General features: G+C 41.8%; 1 protein-coding gene across 2 annotated transcripts in view; it reads right to left on the minus strand.

Annotated features, from left to right (window-relative positions):
* The window catches only part of PDE7B (phosphodiesterase 7B), a 185,055-nt gene that overhangs the window by 76,534 nt on the left and 87,470 nt on the right, over positions 1 to 21,051 (minus strand). Inside the window, exon 1 of one of the 2 annotated variants that reach the window (XM_062572509.1) lies at positions 14,382 to 14,692. The exons of the other annotated variant lie outside the window; for it this stretch is intronic. Coding sequence (XP_062428493.1) covers positions 14,382 to 14,619 — 238 coding nt within the window. The 5' untranslated portion in view covers positions 14,620 to 14,692. Of the gene's footprint in view, positions 1 to 14,381; positions 14,693 to 21,051 lie in introns of those variants that run through there. 2 annotated transcript variants of the gene reach the window in all.

Consider the following 21,051-nt stretch of genomic DNA (forward strand, 5'->3'; position numbering starts at 1 on the left):
TGTTTAGGAAATCAGCACTGATGGTAAAATTAATCCAGAATGAGAGTTGAGTTTGGCCTTCAGCTTATACTATAACTAATATGAAGGCTCTCTAAATCCATCCAGTTTCAAAGCTAGAAACTTGAAGACAAGATTATAAGCTTTTTCTTGTTGAATTACAGCAGTAAGAAAAGCTTCCACTCTGAGCCTAAATAAAGTGCATTTAGGCTTGGGCTCTATTTCAAGTTCTTATTAGCTCCTGGAAGGGTGCCACTGCTGCTCAAAACCTCTGTTGCCTGAAGCTGCTGGACTCTGTTGTGCAAAGCGGTCTTCATTTGCCTTAAAAGAAGACTGTTTCTTTTGATTCCACATTTGTGGACCTGATTAGTTCTGTACAACTATATATACTGTACTTATTCTAGATCTGCTGAGCAGCTTGAGCCAGAGACGTAGGTCTGCTTTCAATCTTTGTGCCTTCCTCCAGCCCAGGAAACATAACACCATGCCACACAGCAAGAAGGCACCACCAGACCACCATCGATCCGACACACAGATCACCTGTGACAGACATGTCAACACTGCTGGCCCTGAGCAACCTCTGAGTAGCCCATGCATGAATCATATTTCTTCAAAGTTGTTTCTATGCGCATTTTGACAGCTTACACACCAAGCTCATTTCTGATCTGCTGTACATTAGAATCTAAGAGCTCTAAATACTAGCTGGCTTCCCCAGCAAGTCATTAAGTTACACACAAAATCTTTGTTCTCCACTCCCCCCCAAAATGATCACCTTTCCTGTAAACCAGTTCATGCCTTCAGTAGCTAAAAAGGAAAGAGAAGAAAGTCAGCTCCCTCCTCCATTCTGCATCTTACAGCAGACTAGCAAGGAAAGCCCGTTGCAGGGGTCAGCCACCCTCCTCCTGCCTTTCCTAGTTAGCTTTCCAAGCAGTGGAGACTGCTCTTTGAAAGTCAGCTCTTGCGGTAACAACTTGCAGGTTTTATTTCCAGAGCCAGTCACTGATGATTTAGGATAATCCCAACCTGCAGCTCAGCCAGCTTGACTCCCTGCCTCTCATGGCTGGCCACACTTTCAGGTGGCTTTCAGGTGTAGCTTTCCACCCAAAGAAAGCAAGGAGGAAGATGAAACCAGTCTGACCTCTAAAAGAGAAGCTCACTGGCAACACTTTTTAATTTTTTTTCCCATGATTTCTCCCTTGTTTCTTAATTTGCGGAAAGATCCAGTAAACAGAGACTGCAGAGTTAAATATCTGCCCAGCTCTTTGCTGGTTCCATTGTAACCTCTGCACCTGCAGATTTCACATTTGGTAACAAAGGGAGAGAAGCAACAGAGACAACAGTTCTAAGTTCTCCCTTTTTTTTCCTCCTGAAAAACAGTACTCCCTTCTGCAAAGGGCAGAATTCCACTTCTTTTGTGTGCTGTTGTCTTTTGTACACTGGCCACCTTCCACAAACCCAAGTTTCTGTAAGAAGTTTGTTGAATATAGTCAAATCAGAACAAACTGCTCTCCTCCCTCTCCAAAAGGCCACAAGCATCTATTCATCCCTATTAAGCCTTAAAAAAGGTGTTTTCTTATTAAGTCCTCAAGGATTGGAGACTACAGTGAGGGCAATATATACCCTTGCTTTCAAAGACAATTTTGATTACATCTCTCAAGTAAAATGTGCTACTAGACTTGTGATGTCCTATAGTGCTATACAAACAATGATTAAGAAGCCATTCTTTTCTCATTTCAGTGCTGCATACTTTTGCTTTCTCCTCTGTCCACTGTGATTAAACTGTTGTTACCTCCTTTCAAAAGATTTTTAAAACATTCTTTCAACTGTTCTAATTTCCCATGGGTTCATTGCACATACACATCAAAAACACACACATAAAACCATCTGTCTGGTATTTATATTTTTGCATGCTTCACTTTTTACTGTCATGCTGTTTCATCTTATTTGATCTTTGCTCCTTCCACTTCTGCCTCTGTATATGGCTCAAGCAGTCCTGTGTTATTTTATCAGCCTCAAACTGTAAGAGCAACACAGGACAAGGACAAAGCATTGCTCTTGTGCTTGCTCACAAGAGGCTGGGTGCCTTCTTTTGGGGAAGAAAAAAAGAAAAAAGACAAAAAGATGTTCCTTGGGAAGAGGAACAAAGCTTTTGAGCAACAGTATTAAAGTCAAGCTAGCTTCTACTGGCAAAACTTTTCTGCTTCATCTAAGGAAGCTATGGACTCCTTCAAGCCATAAGGTTCTGGCAGCAGCAACATTCAGAATCCATATATAATGAGATTTTCACAGAAAATTAACCTTAGGTACCTATTCTCTCTATCTGAACAAAGGTGCAAGATAAGCTCCTCCAGAGCAAAGAACATATTTGTTCTAGTTGAGACAGCTAATTTATGTCATTACTGGTTGGTAGCATGAATGCCTTTGTATGGCCATAGTCATACCAGCAGATTTTTTTAAAGCTAGCTAGAAGAAACTGTTGGGTGATATCTGACGGCAAAAGAAAAAAAAAAAAAAAAAAAGAGAGAAAAAAAAAGAAAAAAAAAGAGTTGTGTAGTTGTGTTGATTTGGGCCAGTGACTAGCTATTTGTGAGGCAAATTCACAACCCATTTATAAACGGAGCACAGTGAAAGCTGTATTTGCGGGGGAGATTAATTGTCTGTAGTCTCCAACAGGTCTCAGTCTTCTCTGTCATGTGCTGTCCTTCGGCAAAGGAAAAGGGCAGGGAAGGAAATTCAGTCTATAACAAGGAGGAAGAGGGGTGCATATGCGCATGGGGCGGGAGACAGGACATCAGCTTTCTGCTGAAATAAGGATCAGTGAAAATCTGCTGTGCAGAAGTGCAGGCTGCAGGAGGGGAAGATTTAAAAACATACCTAAAATAGAGAAGAGGCAAATAAAACTACAGGTGTGGGAGCCAGTTAAGCTGAAGACAGTAATGTGAACTGCAACTGAAGGGAAGTAATTTGTAGTGAAGTAGCCAACCTGGTTGTAGTAACTTGGAAAAATGCTCAGCAGCACGGCAGCTGGGGAATGGGCCAGGGCAGACTTTGTGAGGGAGAAAAAATGACTGCTCAGAGGAAAGGAGGACTCCGAGTACTTCCTAGTACTCTGTCCTTCTAGCATGGAGGAGAACAGGACCAGCAGATCTGATCCTCTAGCTGCCTCACATTTTCTCACCCTCATCTCTCCATCTGATCTGCAGTCAGCATGAAATTGGAAGTCAGTAAGCCTAGATGAGAGTATGTGAGGGGAAAAAAAAGTTAAGCAGCTGACCACTAAAACACAGATTCTCAGTTATGACCTCAACTTCACTAGCCGCCTCCGCTTTGTAATGTTGCTCTTAACTCATGCTGTTAACAAGGTCACATGCAAAACATTTTTCTGTCTGTATGACAAGACAGCTAAGTATAGCTTGCTTTCCCCTTCTAGTCCTTTGATCCTGTTCCAAACATATAATCTCTCAGGTCTCTAGTGTGTGCAAGGCCAGACGTCAGCACATTTTTGGCTACAGGGCACCTACAAAAAGATCAGTGACAGTCTTGTGAGGTTTGCGTTGTAGATTCTGTCAAGGGAACAACATCTAAATAAGGTACCTTGCGTTTTCATTATGAGAATTTTGGCCCATTTTCAGCAAATTTAGTTTAACTTTTAGTCTGTTTCACCAGCTACTAAGTACATATTTAATGATGCATGTTGCTGGCAGTGGAGGAAGGGAGTATCTATTCTATTGCTACTCCAACTGGGAAATTGAATGAGTTTGCAGTGTGTGCCTAGTTAGAGGTTATAACTTTAATTTGAATTCCATTGCTTCAGTGTAATTAAGATTTAATAGCAATGCACTTTCATCAGATGCTCACATTTTAAAGCTCTCATTTTACAAGTCAGAAAACCAGTACACTGGATTGAGTAGGTAGCTTAAGTATTTGTTCGATATTAATCAGGTAGTTTCTTGGACACTGAAAATCAGCTGTGTATCTTAATGAATCAGAACTTTAGACCTCAATATTAGTGAGGATCTGAGTATCTAGGTCCTACCAAAAATCTGTGAAATCTTGTGCAAGATAACACACTTCTCATGCGTACATCAAGCAGGTATGCCAGGCAGACCACCTAGTGAACACATCCTATTCCAGTTAAGACAAGAAAATCTCTTTCTCCTGATTCTTGTATTTTTTTCCCAATGCAAAATAAGGTCTTAAAGCACACCTCTGTCTTAAGCTACTTAATATTATTTGCTGCTTTTCACCTTGCATGCAGTATGCCATGTGCACTACCCTGGGTAAGTCCCTCTTTTCCACCATCCCTTTCACTTCTACCATGGATAAGTTAGCTAGCTCTGAAGAAGAAACAAAACATATCACATGGAAGTCTGATTACTCATGTGGCTGATCTAGATTACTGCTGTAACTGCTCCTCTCCCCTCATTTCTTGAAATGTTACAGCCTGCAGCATGTGCCTGCCTTCAACGTGAGCTTCCACGCTGGTATAACTCAAGTTCCTATTTTGCTATTTCCTGTCACTTCAGCTGACAGGCATGAAGCTAGGAAAAACAGATAACTCATAAGATGCTCCTTAAAAAAAAAAAAAAAAAAAAAAAAAAAAAAGTCTCCAAGAGCCAAAGCACAACTGCATCAAGCCCAGATTATTTGTGTCACCATGCCCTCTATACACAGCTGCAATTATGGTTTCCATTAAGAGGACAGGCCTACTTGACCAAAAGAAGGTGGGGAGAAAGCTGTGGCAGCACTGATATCTCAGGATGAAACTTCAGTGAGATAATGCCAGTATATCATACAGCACTAAATAAACTCTTCTTCCAACTCCTGCCTTTTGCTAGTCTTCTGTAAGTGCCTCCTGTTCCTTGCTATTCTGCTTTCTTCAGAGTTTAAGTTTACTGTTTCTAACCAGTATGTTCAAACTGATCTCACTCAGAAGAGTATACTGTCACTGTTTCATCTAAAAGCCTAGCTCCTATGGCCATTTTAGGGCTGCAGCCCTCAGTTGTGCAGTAAATGCTTCTCTGCCTAGTCTCTTCTCAATGGTTACAGAAAGCAACATACCTCTTTTACACACTCTGGACTGGAGTTCAAGATAGGCCCTGAGCTACTGCCAGTACTAATTTATTCAGTTAGCTTTAGTTCCTAAATGAGAGCATGATATGTATTTCTCACTAGCGCTTCCAGGAAGAAGAGAAAGCAAATATAATAGATTAGTTATGGAATATGTATATAAAGTTCAGAATCTCTCTCATGCAGTTTTCTCAAACATGCATGTGTCTGAACATCATTTCAACAGTTGAAGTGATCTGCAAGTAAGACACACAGAATTTTCTCCTTCCCTTCCCTTCCCTTTCCTCTTTTTTTTCTCCTTTCTTTTTTTTCTCCTTTCTTTTTTTCTCCTTTCTTTTTTTCTCCTTTCTTTTTTTCTCCTTTCTTTTTTCTTTTCATGACACAAACCTGCATGCAAAACCCAGGCTGGATCAAATCACTGTTTTCAGCATTTCACAGAAGCCCAGTCTCTCTTACCCCTTTATGCTCTTAGTTCCATTTGGAAGCAGAAGTGGAATTACTGAATTACTGTGAAAGCAGCTGCTCCTGCAGCATACCCACTCAGGCTGGAAGCAAGAAATAAGAAATCTTGCATGAAAGCCTATAATTACGAGATTTCCAGCTTAAGTTTTGCACATATGAACTATTTGGAAGAGTTTGGATAAGCAAAGTTTGGAACGCACAGCTATTTGGATAAGTACCTGGCTGCTTCACTGAACCAGGTCTCCCCATGATCAAGGTACATACGTACATAACTTCTGCTTCTGCTAACCTAAGATAATAGAAAGTTTGTTCAGAGAAACAGTCCTTATCAGACAATGAAGAACTTGGCCAAAAGGTGTTATAAATAGACTAGTGGACTGCATATTTAAGGTGTTTTCTGCACTTGCCAAAGTTTTGATCACTTAAGAAACATTCTCTGTCTGCATTTTTCAATTATTCTGTATAATTTTCATTGAATCTGGCACATTTCTGCAACACATTAGTTTTGGAATATTTTTATATAAATTAAAAAAAAAACAAAACAAGTTTAAAACAAATTCCTTCTACAGATTCTTCTAGATGAACCTACTTTATAACATTACTTTAAAGAGCAATGTTCAAACACTACTGTGTAGTACTTAGTTTGAGTTTTTCCAACTGAGCTGTAATTCCAGCAGCTGAAAACAAAGCATTCAATCTCAAGGCAGTGCTTAACCAACTGGGAATAAAGCTATGCCTGTCACGGCACAGGGTTTTCTGAAAGTCCTCTAGGATATTGCTTCATTTTTAACTGTATCCATGTAAAATATCTTTAAGTAGGTCTTTACAGTATTAACTTTATTTAATTAAGTTTAAAAATATATTATTTAATTAAGTATTTAAGTAGTATTAACAGAAGTAATACTTTTGTCATGTCTCTTGCTTACATTCATGTAAAAGTTTCCTTATGTCCTCTTCTTGGGTCAGGGACAGCAGAATACTGAAGATACAGATATTTTGAAGAGTAGTACCTCCACACAAACTAGAATTGGCTATGGAGAGAGGAAAAGATTTCACACTCTCTCAAGGAAATGAGGAGCTTTACACACTTCACCTTTGAAAGGGATCAGGCTTGAGAAAGACTACAGCAATTCTTCCAAATGTGCTCCTTTGGAGGAAGACACATCTATTACATCTCCCATAGGTTTTCACCCAGGAGTACCACTGAACATTTTAGAGTAGAGCTAAGCCCACTGATTTCCATGAAATCAACTTCCTGGCTTCAGTAAAATTCAAATGAGATCCTCATTTCTCTGGATTGGGAAGTGTTCCCACAGGGTAGCACTCACAAAAAATGCCAGCAGCTTCTGTTAACTTATTTCAAAGATTTCTCTTTTTGAGAGAACTTCAGAGGCTATCTGAAACTCAGGATATTCTGTTCAAAGAGTAGTGCAAGTTTTTTTCTCCTTTGTTGCCACTGCAATAATGGCCAGATCTGAGAGCAATGCTATCAGTGATGAGCCTTGTGAAACCCTTATTGCACTTGCCCTTCTTCTTCGTATACATCTTAGACCAAGCTATCTTCAACTTTGCAGTATCAAGGACTATGTAAGTATGCAGTGTAAGGACTATGTCTCTCTCTAGCAGGCAACGAGTTAGGATGAAGAATTTACACAGTCTCTTGGGGATTTGAGGAGAAGAGAGATAAAATCATAGCTTGCTATCCATAGAAGAACAGAAAGAAGGTTTAATCCTGGAGGTTGAAAAAGAAGATGTAATTCATTTCTTCTCTGATACAGAATTTATTTGTAGCCACAGCAGTGAGAAAGAAAATAAATGTTGCAAGCTGAGAAAAAAAATGAAGAGCTGAGATGTTTTGTCTAGATCCCTTGGGTTTGCAAGTTAACATCAAGAACCAGCGAAGTACTTTAAAAGTACCTGCAACTTAACCCATGATTAACCAGGCTTAAGTGCTTTTTCTGAACAAGCTTAGGATGACTTACACATAAAATTTGGAACAAATGTTGAAGCATGGTTCAAACAGGAAGACTCAAGAGAACTTCTTGTATTTGTGCTTTCTAATCAGACCAAAAGAAAGCAACAGGACCTTGTACACTATCAGAGCCAGAGCTGGGTGCGTAACTGCAGTGAAGAGAGTTAACCTGAGGTCAGCTGAAAACTTTAAATCAAACTAAAGAAGTTTCCATTGAGAATTTCCCTGATTTAAACAAGTTTACCCATTCACAATATTATCCTTACATTAGCCATCACAAACCACCTTATTGAGAATATTCTGAATGCAGATTTTGGGGCAGAGGGGCAGAATAGGCCATAGTGGAGGAAGGGTGTAATGGGCAGCCCTTGCCTTGCATTACCTGCAAAGCCATGCTCCTGCTTTATAAAGCAGGACCACACAAAGCTGTCACAGTTTGAAGAAATATGATTATTGGCAAGCCATAAGTCTGTTACAAAGGAGTGCCTAAATAGCAAGCATGCCACTTTCAATGCCCTACTCCTAATTTAGAAGCACTGGAAGCTAGGTGAAGTATCAAGGATGCCCAACAATGCATTTTAAACCTTTCTCCCCCATCACTGAAGCAATACAGAAAATGACCACCTCTAGCCAGGCCTGGCTAATAGCACTACTGTTTTCTATTGGTAGCCATTTACCAATTTAATTTGCCACAAAATATAAAGCACACAAAAGCTAATTTACCAAAGATGAAAGAAAACCATTAGCATTAACTCTAATGAAACAAACAACAAAAAAATCACCAAGCATGTTTACATCACAGTGCAGTAGCTTTTCCTCCTGAAACGTCGTTTTCATATATAGAGCCACATCTTTGGCTCCTAATATTTAGAACAGATTCACTGAAAGCAACAGATCCCCCCCACCATTTCACAACTCACCGGAATTTGCTCTATTTGTGTTTATAGTTTTCAGCAGACTGCTTCTTTGTTTCTGCGCTGACATATCAATAAAACCTCTGTCACTTTTCTAGCATACCAGCAGCACTACCTTCTGCGTGTTGGCCACCATCCAACCGGAGCAATTACATTTTATCTGCTAACTTTATCTTGAAGTCTTAACTATATATTGTATTCTTTTTTTCTTTCTGTTGTGGTTGTACATAGTTGAACAGCTGCTCAAAAAGCTTCTCCAAGTATTTCTGCAAACAAATTTTGTTTTCCAACATTCACAATAAAGCAAACAAGAATTGTGCCAGCAAGGCTGAACTGAAAGGCTGTTCAGAAATTGTCGAGATTTTCAAATTTTCCTCCTCTCTACTGTTTACTCCAGGTCTAGTTCTTATTTCCAAATATCCCCAAACCCTAAAAAATCCACAATAGGATTACGCTATTACAGGTAATGTTGGGTGAAAATTTTCAACCACATAAACACAGAGTACAGCTGACAAACATGTCAACTCATTTTGACAGGTTTAAAACCAAAGACTTTTAATATCAGTTCAAATCAACTTCTCATGTTAAACTATACTATTAAATACTGCTAAATGTTAGTGCTAAAAAAAGACCAGAAAAAGAATGAAGATTCAATGCATTGAAAGTATTTTTTTCTTGATCTTCCAAGTGAATTCCTTAATTATTAAAGTATTTTGGAAGAAAAATAATTCCAAATTGCATATTTTACTAACCTATGTTCAGCCAGTAAAATGAAGAGTTACATTTGAACAGCACTGTCTGCAGATGTGGTCCATAATCCAGCTCTTTTATCACTTGCTCTACATACACACACTATAAAAGTGACACTGCATACTATCTAACTTCATTGTTTTTAATGAGACCATCATACAAAGTGACAGTGCTTTAAACAGCTCTTCACAAGAATATGGGAGAACATATTTCCTATTCTGGGGCCATGGAGTTTCGACACAAAAAGCAGAGAACAATCAAGGTTGCCGCAGGTAGCCTTGATTCTATCAAATTCACTTTCTTTGTCCCTAGTAGGTGTAATGGATTTAACATGTCTCAACATAAGCCTTTTTTTTTTTTAACAAATTTCAGAAGGATATGGCAAACAGCCCTACTGCCTGCAGTGCATCTCTCAGTGGGACACAAATGAAGTTGTTTTCAATCTAAGGAATAACAGGAGAAACTGGTCAGATGCTGAGACAATGCCATTTGGTAGTTCTTGCATTTCATGTATTTCCAGGATCTACAGCTGGAGCACCTACATGCTCAACAGCAACTACATAAAATAAGGAGCCTTCTAAACTGTTAGCCAAGCTCCCATTTCATTCTCTGTAGCTCTCTGGTTCAGATTTTAAGCACGGCCACAATACCAAATGTAAGATTATTAATTACTGCAATGGGACTACAATAACATGCATCAGTTTTAAGATGTCACAAAAACATGCACCAGTTTTAAGATGTCACAACTAAACATCCTTCAGTGAGTAATGACAGGAATGAAGAAGCATGATTTTATTTTAACATGCACAGTAAAGCTACTGCACAGCACAGTAAGAGCTGTTCATCTCAAAAGAAACTATAAGGTATGTTTCCTTGTCCATCATGGAAGAGGATGTCTTGTAACTAACTTTAAGGAAGACCTTCAGAACAACCCCTGAAGAAGCATACAGATGATTTAACTCTGACATCTCTAACAGACACACACAAAAATTTCTCAGCACCCAGCTCTAAGGCTTGATATAGCAAGGACTGTTATGCAGCACTTCTGACAATGGCAAGAAGTTTGAAAAAAATATTTACTAAGAAAGAAGACACTTGAATGAAGAGGGAAAGTGGAAGGGACAGACCAGTAATTGGGGGAAATTTCCCAAGTAGCAAACTGGAACACGATTGATGTGTGGTACAACTTGTTTTCCCTCTCATAGCAAAGGGACTCATCAGTTAACAATAAGCGTGATGCATGCATGAATCAGAAGCTACATTTCTGAGAAAACATCTACCGACAGAAAGAGATAGGTGGAAAAAAAACATTCGGAGTTATTTCAAAAACCCACAGAGATCAGTGTCTCAAAGGACCTCAGTGATGCTAAGTACCATTACCCTTTCCCTAAGTGCCTTGCATGTCTGCACATGTGCAAGACTCAAACGGTATAGAAAGTCTCACTGGAGCATTTGGGGATGATCACTGTAAATCAAAGAGGTTACTAACGCTCATAATGAAGAGCCTTGGAGACAGACCTATACCTGTTCTCCAATAGGTTTGTTTAATCTGCAAAGCTGCTGCTGAATTAGAGTTCAGCAAGAGACGGTGATAACAAAGTTAGGGTCAAAATCAGAGCATGCTTCCCTCCTAAACACAGACATGATTTCCATTAAGAACTATCTGAAAAATTCAATTGAAATAACATCAACACATTGTTATTTTATTCAAGTAAAAAGGCTTGGCTTGCAAATAATCTATCTGAAACACTCTTAAGAGTACTAGTAAACTATATGCATTTCCCACCTAACACTTATCAAATTAATTATGTTCCATTATCGCACTTTTCTTACTATCAAATGGCTAGTCTGAGTATACTAAATGGCTTTTGACACAGCTGGAGAGAGTCTTCACCAATCCACAGATTTGTGCTGATTTGGTCAGGGACAGAAACGGAAGAAAAAGAGTTACTAAGCAACAGCAGGCCAGGAGCAGGAGAAAGGCCTGCAGTCTTAATTGATACTAACTTTAAAAAGCAGTACAGAGAGGGCTCAAGATGTGAATTTCACTGCTTTGGAAGAACACCCTCCCCCAAAAAAAACATCCCAGCCAGGCAGTCTCTATCTGTTCTGGGTCCTCCCCAACCATGCGCCGCATGATATACTGATAACTCCTCTTTGGGGAGAGATTCAGCACATTATTCTCAATTCTGAGCAAGAAAATGAAGGACAAAGCCATACTTCTTGTATCTGGAGCCCAAGAAACACTGAAAGCTTTGCTCTGCAACAGGTCTCTACTCCTAATTTAGGAAATAGGTATGCAGTACGATTTACAGCTACATGGACCCCCAAGACACTGTCACCCACAGAATTGACAAGACGTCCAGACATAACTCTCACTTGCTCTCACTACCTGTGGTTAAGAGGATCTTTTCTCTCTAAAAGGCCTAGTCCAATCACTCAGGCTAGAACAACAGAATTTGTTTAGCTTAAATTGAGGAATCTCTACAACATGATCAAGCAATGCAGAAATCCTGACAGTTTCCTTCCAGAATAGATATCTATTTCCTCCTCTTTTACTGTAAGAAAAGCAGTTTCATGAGCATGTGATAACAGACCATGAGTTATCACATGAATACTTACAAATGTAAATGAAAAAGCCCTTGATGTGGAACTTGCTGTGAACTGTAATACTGAACAATCAACCTTTATTTGCCTGACTAGCACTACCTTGAGCCTCACAAGTTATTTGCTTTAGCTTCACCTGAAGAAAATCTCATTTCCTTTTCAAACAGTACCTTTTGTACCAACGCAAGTACCAATGCAAATTATATATTTTTTTCCTAAAAAGAAACCAATCACACACAAAATACCCACAACAAGAACATAAAGCTGAGCACCTTGCACTACTGATCCTTCCAAATAATGTTTTTTCTTCCCATTTCTAAGTCCTTTGATTTTGCACTTATTTAAGTACACTGAATTTAAGCATTTACTGATCTTCCCATGTACTGCAATGTACTTAGAGTACGAAACCACAAGAGGGAAAACTACCGAGATGATTGTTGTTGAGGAGGAAAAACCAGCAGTCCAGGTCTGGTTCACTCAAACTGTCTGATGATTGGTATTATAAGTGTTGAAAGCCAGAGTCATCTTCTGCTCTGATTTGCACTGTTGCAAGTCAACTGAGGTTATGAAACAGAATCTGGCACCACGGGGAAGAGTGTCCCTCCACAGGATACGAGTAATAGCCACTTGAGTAAACGCAAGTTACTCATATCCTGCTAGTGGAATAATCTATCCTGTACATTCATGCACATTTTTAGATGCCTCCAGGAATCTGAAAGCGAATCTCACTTGTTACTTAATGAGACTAATTTCACTAGATGTAACACAGCCATACTGAAAAATTGCTATTACTCATCCAAGAGGTGTAACCAATGCAGCTTTCTTAAGTTCTGTTTGATTAGGGTCCATGTCTGAATACTCTGTTTCCATTCATCACACAAACCTCAATCTCTCTGGTTGACTACAAGTGCATTCCCAAGTGATTTGCTCCAAGTTTCAAAGAGTAATTTGACCTTTAAGAAAATTACTTAAAGAAAATTTGACCTTGAAAAGGATTTCTTCCTTCATCCAGAAAAATCTTACATACTCCCCCCCCCCCTTTTTTTTTAATTGAAGTGATTCCCAAACAGAAGAGGTGGCAAGTTGTATATTTTGACACAGGAAATTTTGTATATTTTCCTGATTGTCTGCAACATTCATCCCTTTTTCAAAACAGAAGCAAATGAAGCATCTTTATTTCTTAGTTTAACTGCAAAGTTTTAAAATAATGCACATATGATAACCAATTAGTCAAGCTTGTTGGGCATGCCAAAAGTGATATACATACTTGTACTATTCAAGTTGATATATACAGTCATACACATGCAAAATACATACATATATATACATATCTACACACACATGCACATACACACACACATACACACAGATACACTTTGAAATATATGTAAGGTACACTACATAAGAAATTAAATTATTTTGGTATAAAGTACTATCAGCTATAAGTCTCAATAGCTGGTGTAGCAAATGAAAATGAAGATATAATCTTTAAGGGACTGAAGGCATGGAAGAATTTAGTGGTCAGGTTGCAAAGACCAGATCTCTGAAGGAACTAGCTGCACAGTTTCAGTAAGTCTATTAAGTCAAAGCAGTATGATGATGTGAGAATAACGAATTTACCAACTGATTTATCAACTGTAGGCCTATTAGCCTGACTTCAGCAGAAGGCAAGAGAGTTGGAAGGAAACCATAACAGAGGTAGTGGCCATGGGATAAGATGCAGTAGCAATTAATCAGAAGTAGGAAGTGCCAGGCTAACGTGACAACTCATTTCTAGCTAATGAAAACACAACAAATCTAATTTGAACCTCAATAAAGCACTTGATGTGGTGCCACATGGCACTGTAACTGTTACTAAGGTAGGAAAAAATCTGACAGTCATACAAGATTTGCACAGTTAGTAAAGAAGCATGTACTCCTTAGCCAATGGTTAATACTACGTTGAAAGAGAAAGTAGAGGGATGGCGTGGGGTCACCGTGAGTCTCCAAGGGTGGATCTCAGTTTTTAGTATTTCTAACCAGCAGCACAGTAACAGTCAGCTCCGCGGATGGCGCTAGGCTGGGAAGCAAGAGAAGACCATGCGAAACGAAGCAGGCGCGCTCCGCGAGCAGGGCCTGAGCAACCCCGCGCAGCGCGGCGCAGCGCGGCCAGCGCCCGCGCCACGCGCTCCGCAAGCAGCCGCGGAAGTCACCGCGGCGCCCTGCGCGGCGGCTGCGCGCCGCCGCGGCCCCGAGCCGCCCGGCCCAGCGCGAGCCCTCTGCCGCCGCGGAGCGCGGTGCGCGCCGCCGGGAGGCCACCTCCGCGCATCCCCCCGCACCCCGGCCCTGCCCCGCGCACGCACGGAGCCCTGCTGCGCCGGCTCAGCTCCGCCGCGGAGCCACGCACCGACTTGTTCTACTGTTTAGCTGCGCTTTTATACTCCCGCTTGTAAAAGCTCGCAACAGCCTGCGCGAGAGGAGCTGGTCTCCGCGCACAAACTCGGCGTGTGCGTGCGGAGCGCGGTTAGGGGGAGGCCACCGAAGCACGTCTCCAAGCCCGGACGGCGCCTTTACCCCGCCGCCCGCTGCGGCGGCGGCAGCCGGGCCCCGCGGCCCCCGGGGCCACCTACCTGCCAAAGTGCCCAGGGCATCCTCGCTCTCCGCAAGCCCTCTGTGCTTCGCCCCTCGGAGCTCGCCCTTGGACTTCCAAACGAGCTTTACCATCTTGATCATCTCGGGCAAGTCCCAGGCCAGGGTCCCCTGCTGGTACCCGGGCAGGCTGCCCATGGGAAAGGGCATCGGCTCGTCCCCCGTCCTCCTCCGCCTGCCCGGCTCTGCCGCGGGGAAGAAGCGCTCCAGCACGGGCATCCTGGCCCGCGCCCCCCGCCGGGGAGCCGCCGCCGCCGCCGCGCGGGCTGCGCGAGCCGGAGCAACCCCCCGACCCGAGGCGCCGCGATGGGCATCCAGAGCGGGGCGGGGGCGCCCGGCCGCCCACCGCCGCCCCGCCGGGGGAGGCGCCCCGCCGCCGCCGCCGCCGCCGCGCTGCCCGCGCCGTCGCCTCGCTCGCCGCCCGCCGCCCTCAGCCCGCCGCCCGCGGCCGGCAGCCGGCGCGGAGGGGCCGGCGGGCGGGCGAGGGGCCGCGGCTCATGCCGGCGCGGCGACGAGCCCCGGGGCGGGGAGGAGTGCGCGTGTGTAGGGGGGGAGACGGCGGCGGCGCTGGGGCAGCTCGGCTGCAGCGGCTGCGGGGCTGGGCGGGCAGAAACGCCGTGCCGCGCCGTGCCGTGCCGCGCCGTCCCCCGCGGTGACGGCGCTGCCGTGCGGCCCGGGGGAAGGCTGCTGGGCTCTCTGCGTGTGGCGGTGCCGTCGGGGAGCCCCCCTTCCTCCTCCTCCTCCCCCCCCCCCCCCCCCGCCTCGGCGCCGGCCTCCTCGCCGTCGCTGGGCTCGCGGCGAAGCCACAGCGGGGTTTTGGCCTCTTAGTCAAGGCCCGCGGTAACCTCAGCTGCCCTTCGGCCGGGCGGGAAATCACGGTGATTCACGTCCCGGCGCCCACTGCGAGAGCAGTGAATCAGGGCAGCGCCGAGCGCGGCCGCGTTGTGCAATCCCGCCGGCCCGCTCCGCTTGCAGCTTCCAACCTGAGGAAAAGCAACCGCAGCAAGCACGGAGAAGGGCGGCAAAGATGCCAGCGGGTCAGGGAGGAAGGAGCTGCTGGAACTGCAGCTGCCGGGAGACCCGCAGCTGGGTCTCTCTCCCCTGCAGCTGCGGGGAGACCCGCAGCTGGGTCTCTCTCCCCTGCCACCTCGTTCTTTCGGCTCCAAAACTCCACCTGAATGGGTTCATGTTGGGACACTGCTTGGTGGCAGTGATCACCCACGGACCGCAATGAGAAGACAATTATTCATCACTAATCTTTAAAAACAAGACCAAACAGCCTGGGTGAGTGCTCTGGCACATACAGAAATGAGGTGGCGTGCGTGAGCTGTGGAGCCCTCAGTGGCAAACAGGCCACGGGAGCACTCCCACAAGGTGCTCACCACCTTCAACCAGACACAACAAGAGCACCCATGCCCTTTTGCTGCTGTCCCTGAATAGGAGGACACCTTGTGCTGTCTGGCATTTTTATTTTGCTTTTATACAATAGATCTCTTTTTGTCCATACTCCTGTTGATAGGGGTTTATCGTTCAGCCATTGGTTTACCTAATATACAGCTAAGGGCTTCAGGCCACTCTACACGGCATTTAGTGTCAGTAAAATTGCAAAAGACTTACTAAACAGAATTTTAGTAGATTTCCTTGTATGCATGGTTAATAGAGTTGTTTTCTCCAGGTTACATTCAATGTCCTGCCTTTTCTCCAGATGGAAAAATAAACTGGAAATCAAACAGGATCTTCCTTCACAGAGGAAGAGGATCCAAGGAAATGGACTGAAAATTAACTACCTCACATATAAAATGCAGAATACACAAACTTTTCCTCCTTGTGCCAACATTAGCAAGGGCAGTGTGATATTTCCACTGTTGCAGCATCCTCTGCCGTGTTTATCTTAATGTTCCCACCTCAAACTGGTGACCCTAATGCTCTTCAAAAACTACCCTTATTTTTACTGTAGGCTGTAGTTAACATACTGCACTTTCAGGTGGCTCTGTCTTGAAAATAGTGAAGTGCTTCCTAAGTATTATACCATTGTTGTTGTACTGTTATTTTGCAGAGTTCTTAACGCCAGGATATCCTGGCTCTTGGAACAAAGGGGTTAAGAACAAAGAAAACAAATAGATGGTACACAGTAATACAGCATCAACATTAACACATTCATGCAACACATGGTTATAATTCTCTGAAAAGGGCAAAATTTATTGGTTTTATGTTCGTATAGCTTCTTATGACTGTTTTAAGTTTCTCTTACTGGTGCATGTTGTGCAATTACTTTTTAAAGCAGTGCTGTCCTGTTATAGCAGGATAAACTAGGCAGCTGAAGTACGAAAACCACAGAACTACTAGGCAAGTTAAGTCCAAACTACTTTATTTTGTTTCTGAGTTACAAGGCGTTCCATTAACTTTTTCTTTTCAACTATTGTTTTTCACCTTTTTTTTTTTTTTTTTTTTTTTTTTTAATACCTCTGAACTTCCTGCTGCCAGCTGGGACAAAGAGCAGAAGTGCCAAAATATTGTGAAAAAAAAGGCTATCCTTGTGACATTTCCAGCTTCATCAGATTAAAAAAAAATCAAATAAAATCCAAAACAACAAAACAACAACTACAAAAAAACCTCAAAAGACAGAAATCTTGGAAGAGAATGCCCAGCTCGGTTTTTAGCTGAATGGCTGAACATTTAGGTGCCTAACCAAACTTAACCACCAAACCTCTTGATGGTAGCAATGAGCAATCCTCTGAGTTTTCAAACTCTACACTACCTCTTTATATCCTTAAAACCGGGAAAAGTTTTGCGCCTGCAATTGGGCTGCTTAGATATGTACCTGTTTCGTGAATAGGATCAGGCAGTCAGAATCCAAGCATGCTTAATCTGATTCTGGTACTTATTTTCACCTAGAGTTGTAAAAATGCAGAACAGGAGGCCTATCAAAAACACATTGTTCTTGTTAGAGTTTTATTATTTTAAGAATCCGTACAATAAATGTAACAGACTATGTATTTTTGCTGGGGAAACCAGTATCAGAAAAAAACGACTGCTCTAGACAGCCTAATGCTTCTTTCTTTCTGCCTTCTGGTCAGTTAAATGATCACTGACTGTGGCTGAAAAAATAAATTGTATAAAAATGTTGCCTGGCATTAATGGGTATCACTGTAAATCCATAGATTCTTACTAAACTTGTGCCTCAAAGTTATACTGGAAGCCAGGGTTTACTTATGCTTAATTCATCCAAGATTCAACTTTCCTTTCATCTCACTGACTTCAATTGTGCTGTGATGATTTACCCAACTCGAAGATGTGACCTCAACATAACACTTTGCACTGCACTTAAACATAACATACTCCCACAAGAACTGTACCCAGCTATTTGTGAGTGCATTTAAACAGCCTGAGAACAAGGTCAGATCACCTGAAACTTCTCTTTTGCATTCTCGATTCCAATCAGGATTGAAGGAAGTCTTTGAACAAAGATGGATCATTTTTATGGCTAACTGCATTCCTCTATGACTCTGAGTCAAAGAAGCTTAAGGGGTTACAACAGAAATATAAATGTAACAGCTTTGGCCCTGTCCATCCTGAGCAGCAATGCCAACAAACAGACGAACTAAGTCAGTTCTGAAAACCTGACAAGGCAGTGCATATTTTCACAGGTAGACATGAGAACTGGAGAAGACTTGAGGAAAGGAATACTGTGGTGGGAGAAAAGGGAAGGGAGTAAGCTGACAGATTAATAGCTGGTGTTTCATAATTGGTGTCTCTTAAAAAGTTTTCCTTGTTTGCTTATTCACTCCAAAGTTATGTACTAAGAGCAGCAGCAGCAGAATTGCCTGCCAGATGGTAGAGGAAGTGTCTCGTGTATCTTTCCAGTCTACTGAAGCCTGCAGGGCCTTCATTAACCCACTGCTCTGGTTTTCATTGCAAGTCTCTTTCTTCCCCTTTCTTTTCCTTCCTTCAAAGAAAAAGGAGGGAGGGGGAAAGAGAAAAAAAAAGAAAAGAAAAGAACAGCCATGGTTTAACTGGCAATAGCACCATTCTTTTGGCTTTGAGCTACCCTGGCCTGTGCCAAATATACTGTCTCCAGCAGCTCTCCCACAACAAATCAGCCCAGACACACAAAAGCTGTAAAAAAAGAATGGTGAAGAAAAATCCTTCATTCCTCTCCCCCACCCCCACCATTTTATTCCTCTTGCTTCCCTCCCCAAACTTTACTCCCCAGCAGTGACCTCCTCCCACTTGCCAGTACTGTAAGTGATACTGGAACCTCCAGTCTGCAACTGTGCTGACAGCTTCTCTGGAGCACAGACTCCTCTACCCTGCTGTATTAACAACAGGGCAAATGTAAAATGTAAAAGAGAAGCTATATTCCGTTATTCCTGTTACTTCTGGGTAACAGATTCCTCACTATTGAAAATTTTCTGTATCCTTTCAGCTAATCCACACCACTATGCTGTGTCAGAACTTATTTACAGTGCCTTCTCAAATAGATACCTGAAAAGATAGATGCTGCCTATTTATACAGTACGTTTTATTTTTAAAACTGCCTGGAAAAAAGGCTATCAATTTTTTCAAAAGTGATTAGCAAACATGAACATTACAGATCAGCTTTAAAGACTGTGAAAAGATACTAATTTTTAGAATGTGCAAAGCAGTTGTCTTTAGACGGCACTCATTACTGGAACCAGCTTAAACCATCTTAGTAACTTACGAAAATTATGCCTTTGCCTCTTGCCTCTATCCTAATGGTTTCAGATTCATGCAGAAACAATATGATAGGCAACTGCTTAAGGTGAAAACCAAGAGATGGTATCATCCATGAGGATTAAGATTTTGAAGGCTTCAGGGATGTGATATGAGTTTAAGAAACAAGAAAAGATTTGGAATGGTGGGAGGCAGTTCTTACACATAAAGTAAAAAGAAAAGAAAAGAAAAGAAAAGAAAAGAAAAGAAAAGAAAAGAAAAGAAAAGAAAAGAAAAGAAAAGAAAAGAAAAGAAAAGAAAAGAAAAGAAAAGAAAAGAAAAGAAAAAAAGAAAAGAAAAAGGTGCATATTTGCAGGGCAGCCTGAAAGGGGCAATGGTGAAAACAAAAATGTGAGTGAGTAACACAGGCATAAGATGGAAGAAACAAAATAGGTAGATTTATGCAGATCTTAGAATAAAGTTTCTAAAGGCTTACTTGAAAGTTTATTTAATTGCTTTGAAAAGCCTAATATTGTTTTCTTATTCTTTACCTTACATTCCTACCATTCCATGTGTCTATTATTTTTTATTCTATTCTTATTAGTTAGAACAGTCTTAGATTTCTCTATTATTCATGTTACTTTATTATATATGAACTTTTTTTGTATCTATTTGTGGATACTTACTATGTTATTGCTCTGGACTGGACATACTAAATTCTCTTATCTCAGAACTTTTTTCTCCCAACTCTGACATCATTTTAATATTTTTACTAGGAATTCTCAACAATTTACTTGCATCCTTTTCTTTTTTCAATGCAGATTCAGGGTACCTGGTGAATTTTGTATCTGCTACCACCCCAATATCAAGAGCAGTGAATTTGTAAGGGAATGGTGGAATGCACTACTGGTTATTGCCTTAACTGCTTGCAGCTTCATTCTGCGAGAGGCTTACATACTGGGAATTGTTAGAAATGTAACCAGTAGAGAGAGGCAGTGGTGTTGTATGGGTTCATGGTTATCCCATGGTTATTGTGGACTGGATCAGACTCCTTGGAAAGAGGTTTTGGAAATGGAAGAGGGAGGATTGCTGGAGGTCGGCAGGGCAAGAAGCCAATTCCTTTTTCATTCTTCTTAGCACATATGAGATAGCACATTTTTATGATTAACAATTTGTACTACTAACTAAGCAAAAATGCTTGTGGTAAAGGAATAAACAGAAGTCCATAACTAATTGGAAACAGTCAGGTTGTGTAATTTTTCCATTGCTTGCTTTGGAAAATTAAAAGTTCAGCATACTGAGGTTGATGCTTAAAATCTCCCACAATACATGGTGAAATTTTATGTGACTTTAAGGGAAATAACAGAGATAACAGATAATGGAGTCATCTCACCTTAATAAACAATAATAAAAATAATAAACTCTTGATTTTCATTTATTCTGATTTTTGCTGAAGGAGGAATACGAACAGAATTGCCAGCATTACAGTTAACTCTATTGCACAATGTATCTGATGGACTCCATTATATTATCTACTCCCTGAATTCTTACATGCAAGCAAAATTTACCCAAGCCAAGGTGAAGCCAAGATATATAAAAAAAGAAACCTTTTGCCATCCCTAAAGAATGCTGTTATGCAGAGTGATCACTGCAACAGTTTTGCAATGGATGCTTAATAATGAACTTCTGTATTAGAGTGGGAGGCTAAGTACTCTCCAACTAATTGGAAGTATATGTAGAATTTAGGTAGGCAGAAAGTAGCAACCTATTATACACGATAGTGAAAAGCTAGTCAACATCTTCATGGAATAATCCCATAACAATAACTGCAGCCTCCAGCAGGATGTATTTGCTTTCAGTGACCAGGTACAAAAAGAGAGTGGAAAAAGGGATGAACCAGATGAGAAACACATGTCCCTCAAGCATATAACTAATATAAAGTAACTGAATAATCTCAGTGAATTCAAAAGGGTTACT

This window comes from Rhea pennata, chromosome 3 (assembly GCF_028389875.1).
Source record: "Rhea pennata isolate bPtePen1 chromosome 3, bPtePen1.pri, whole genome shotgun sequence".
Lineage (NCBI taxonomy): Eukaryota > Metazoa > Chordata > Aves > Rheiformes > Rheidae > Rhea > Rhea pennata.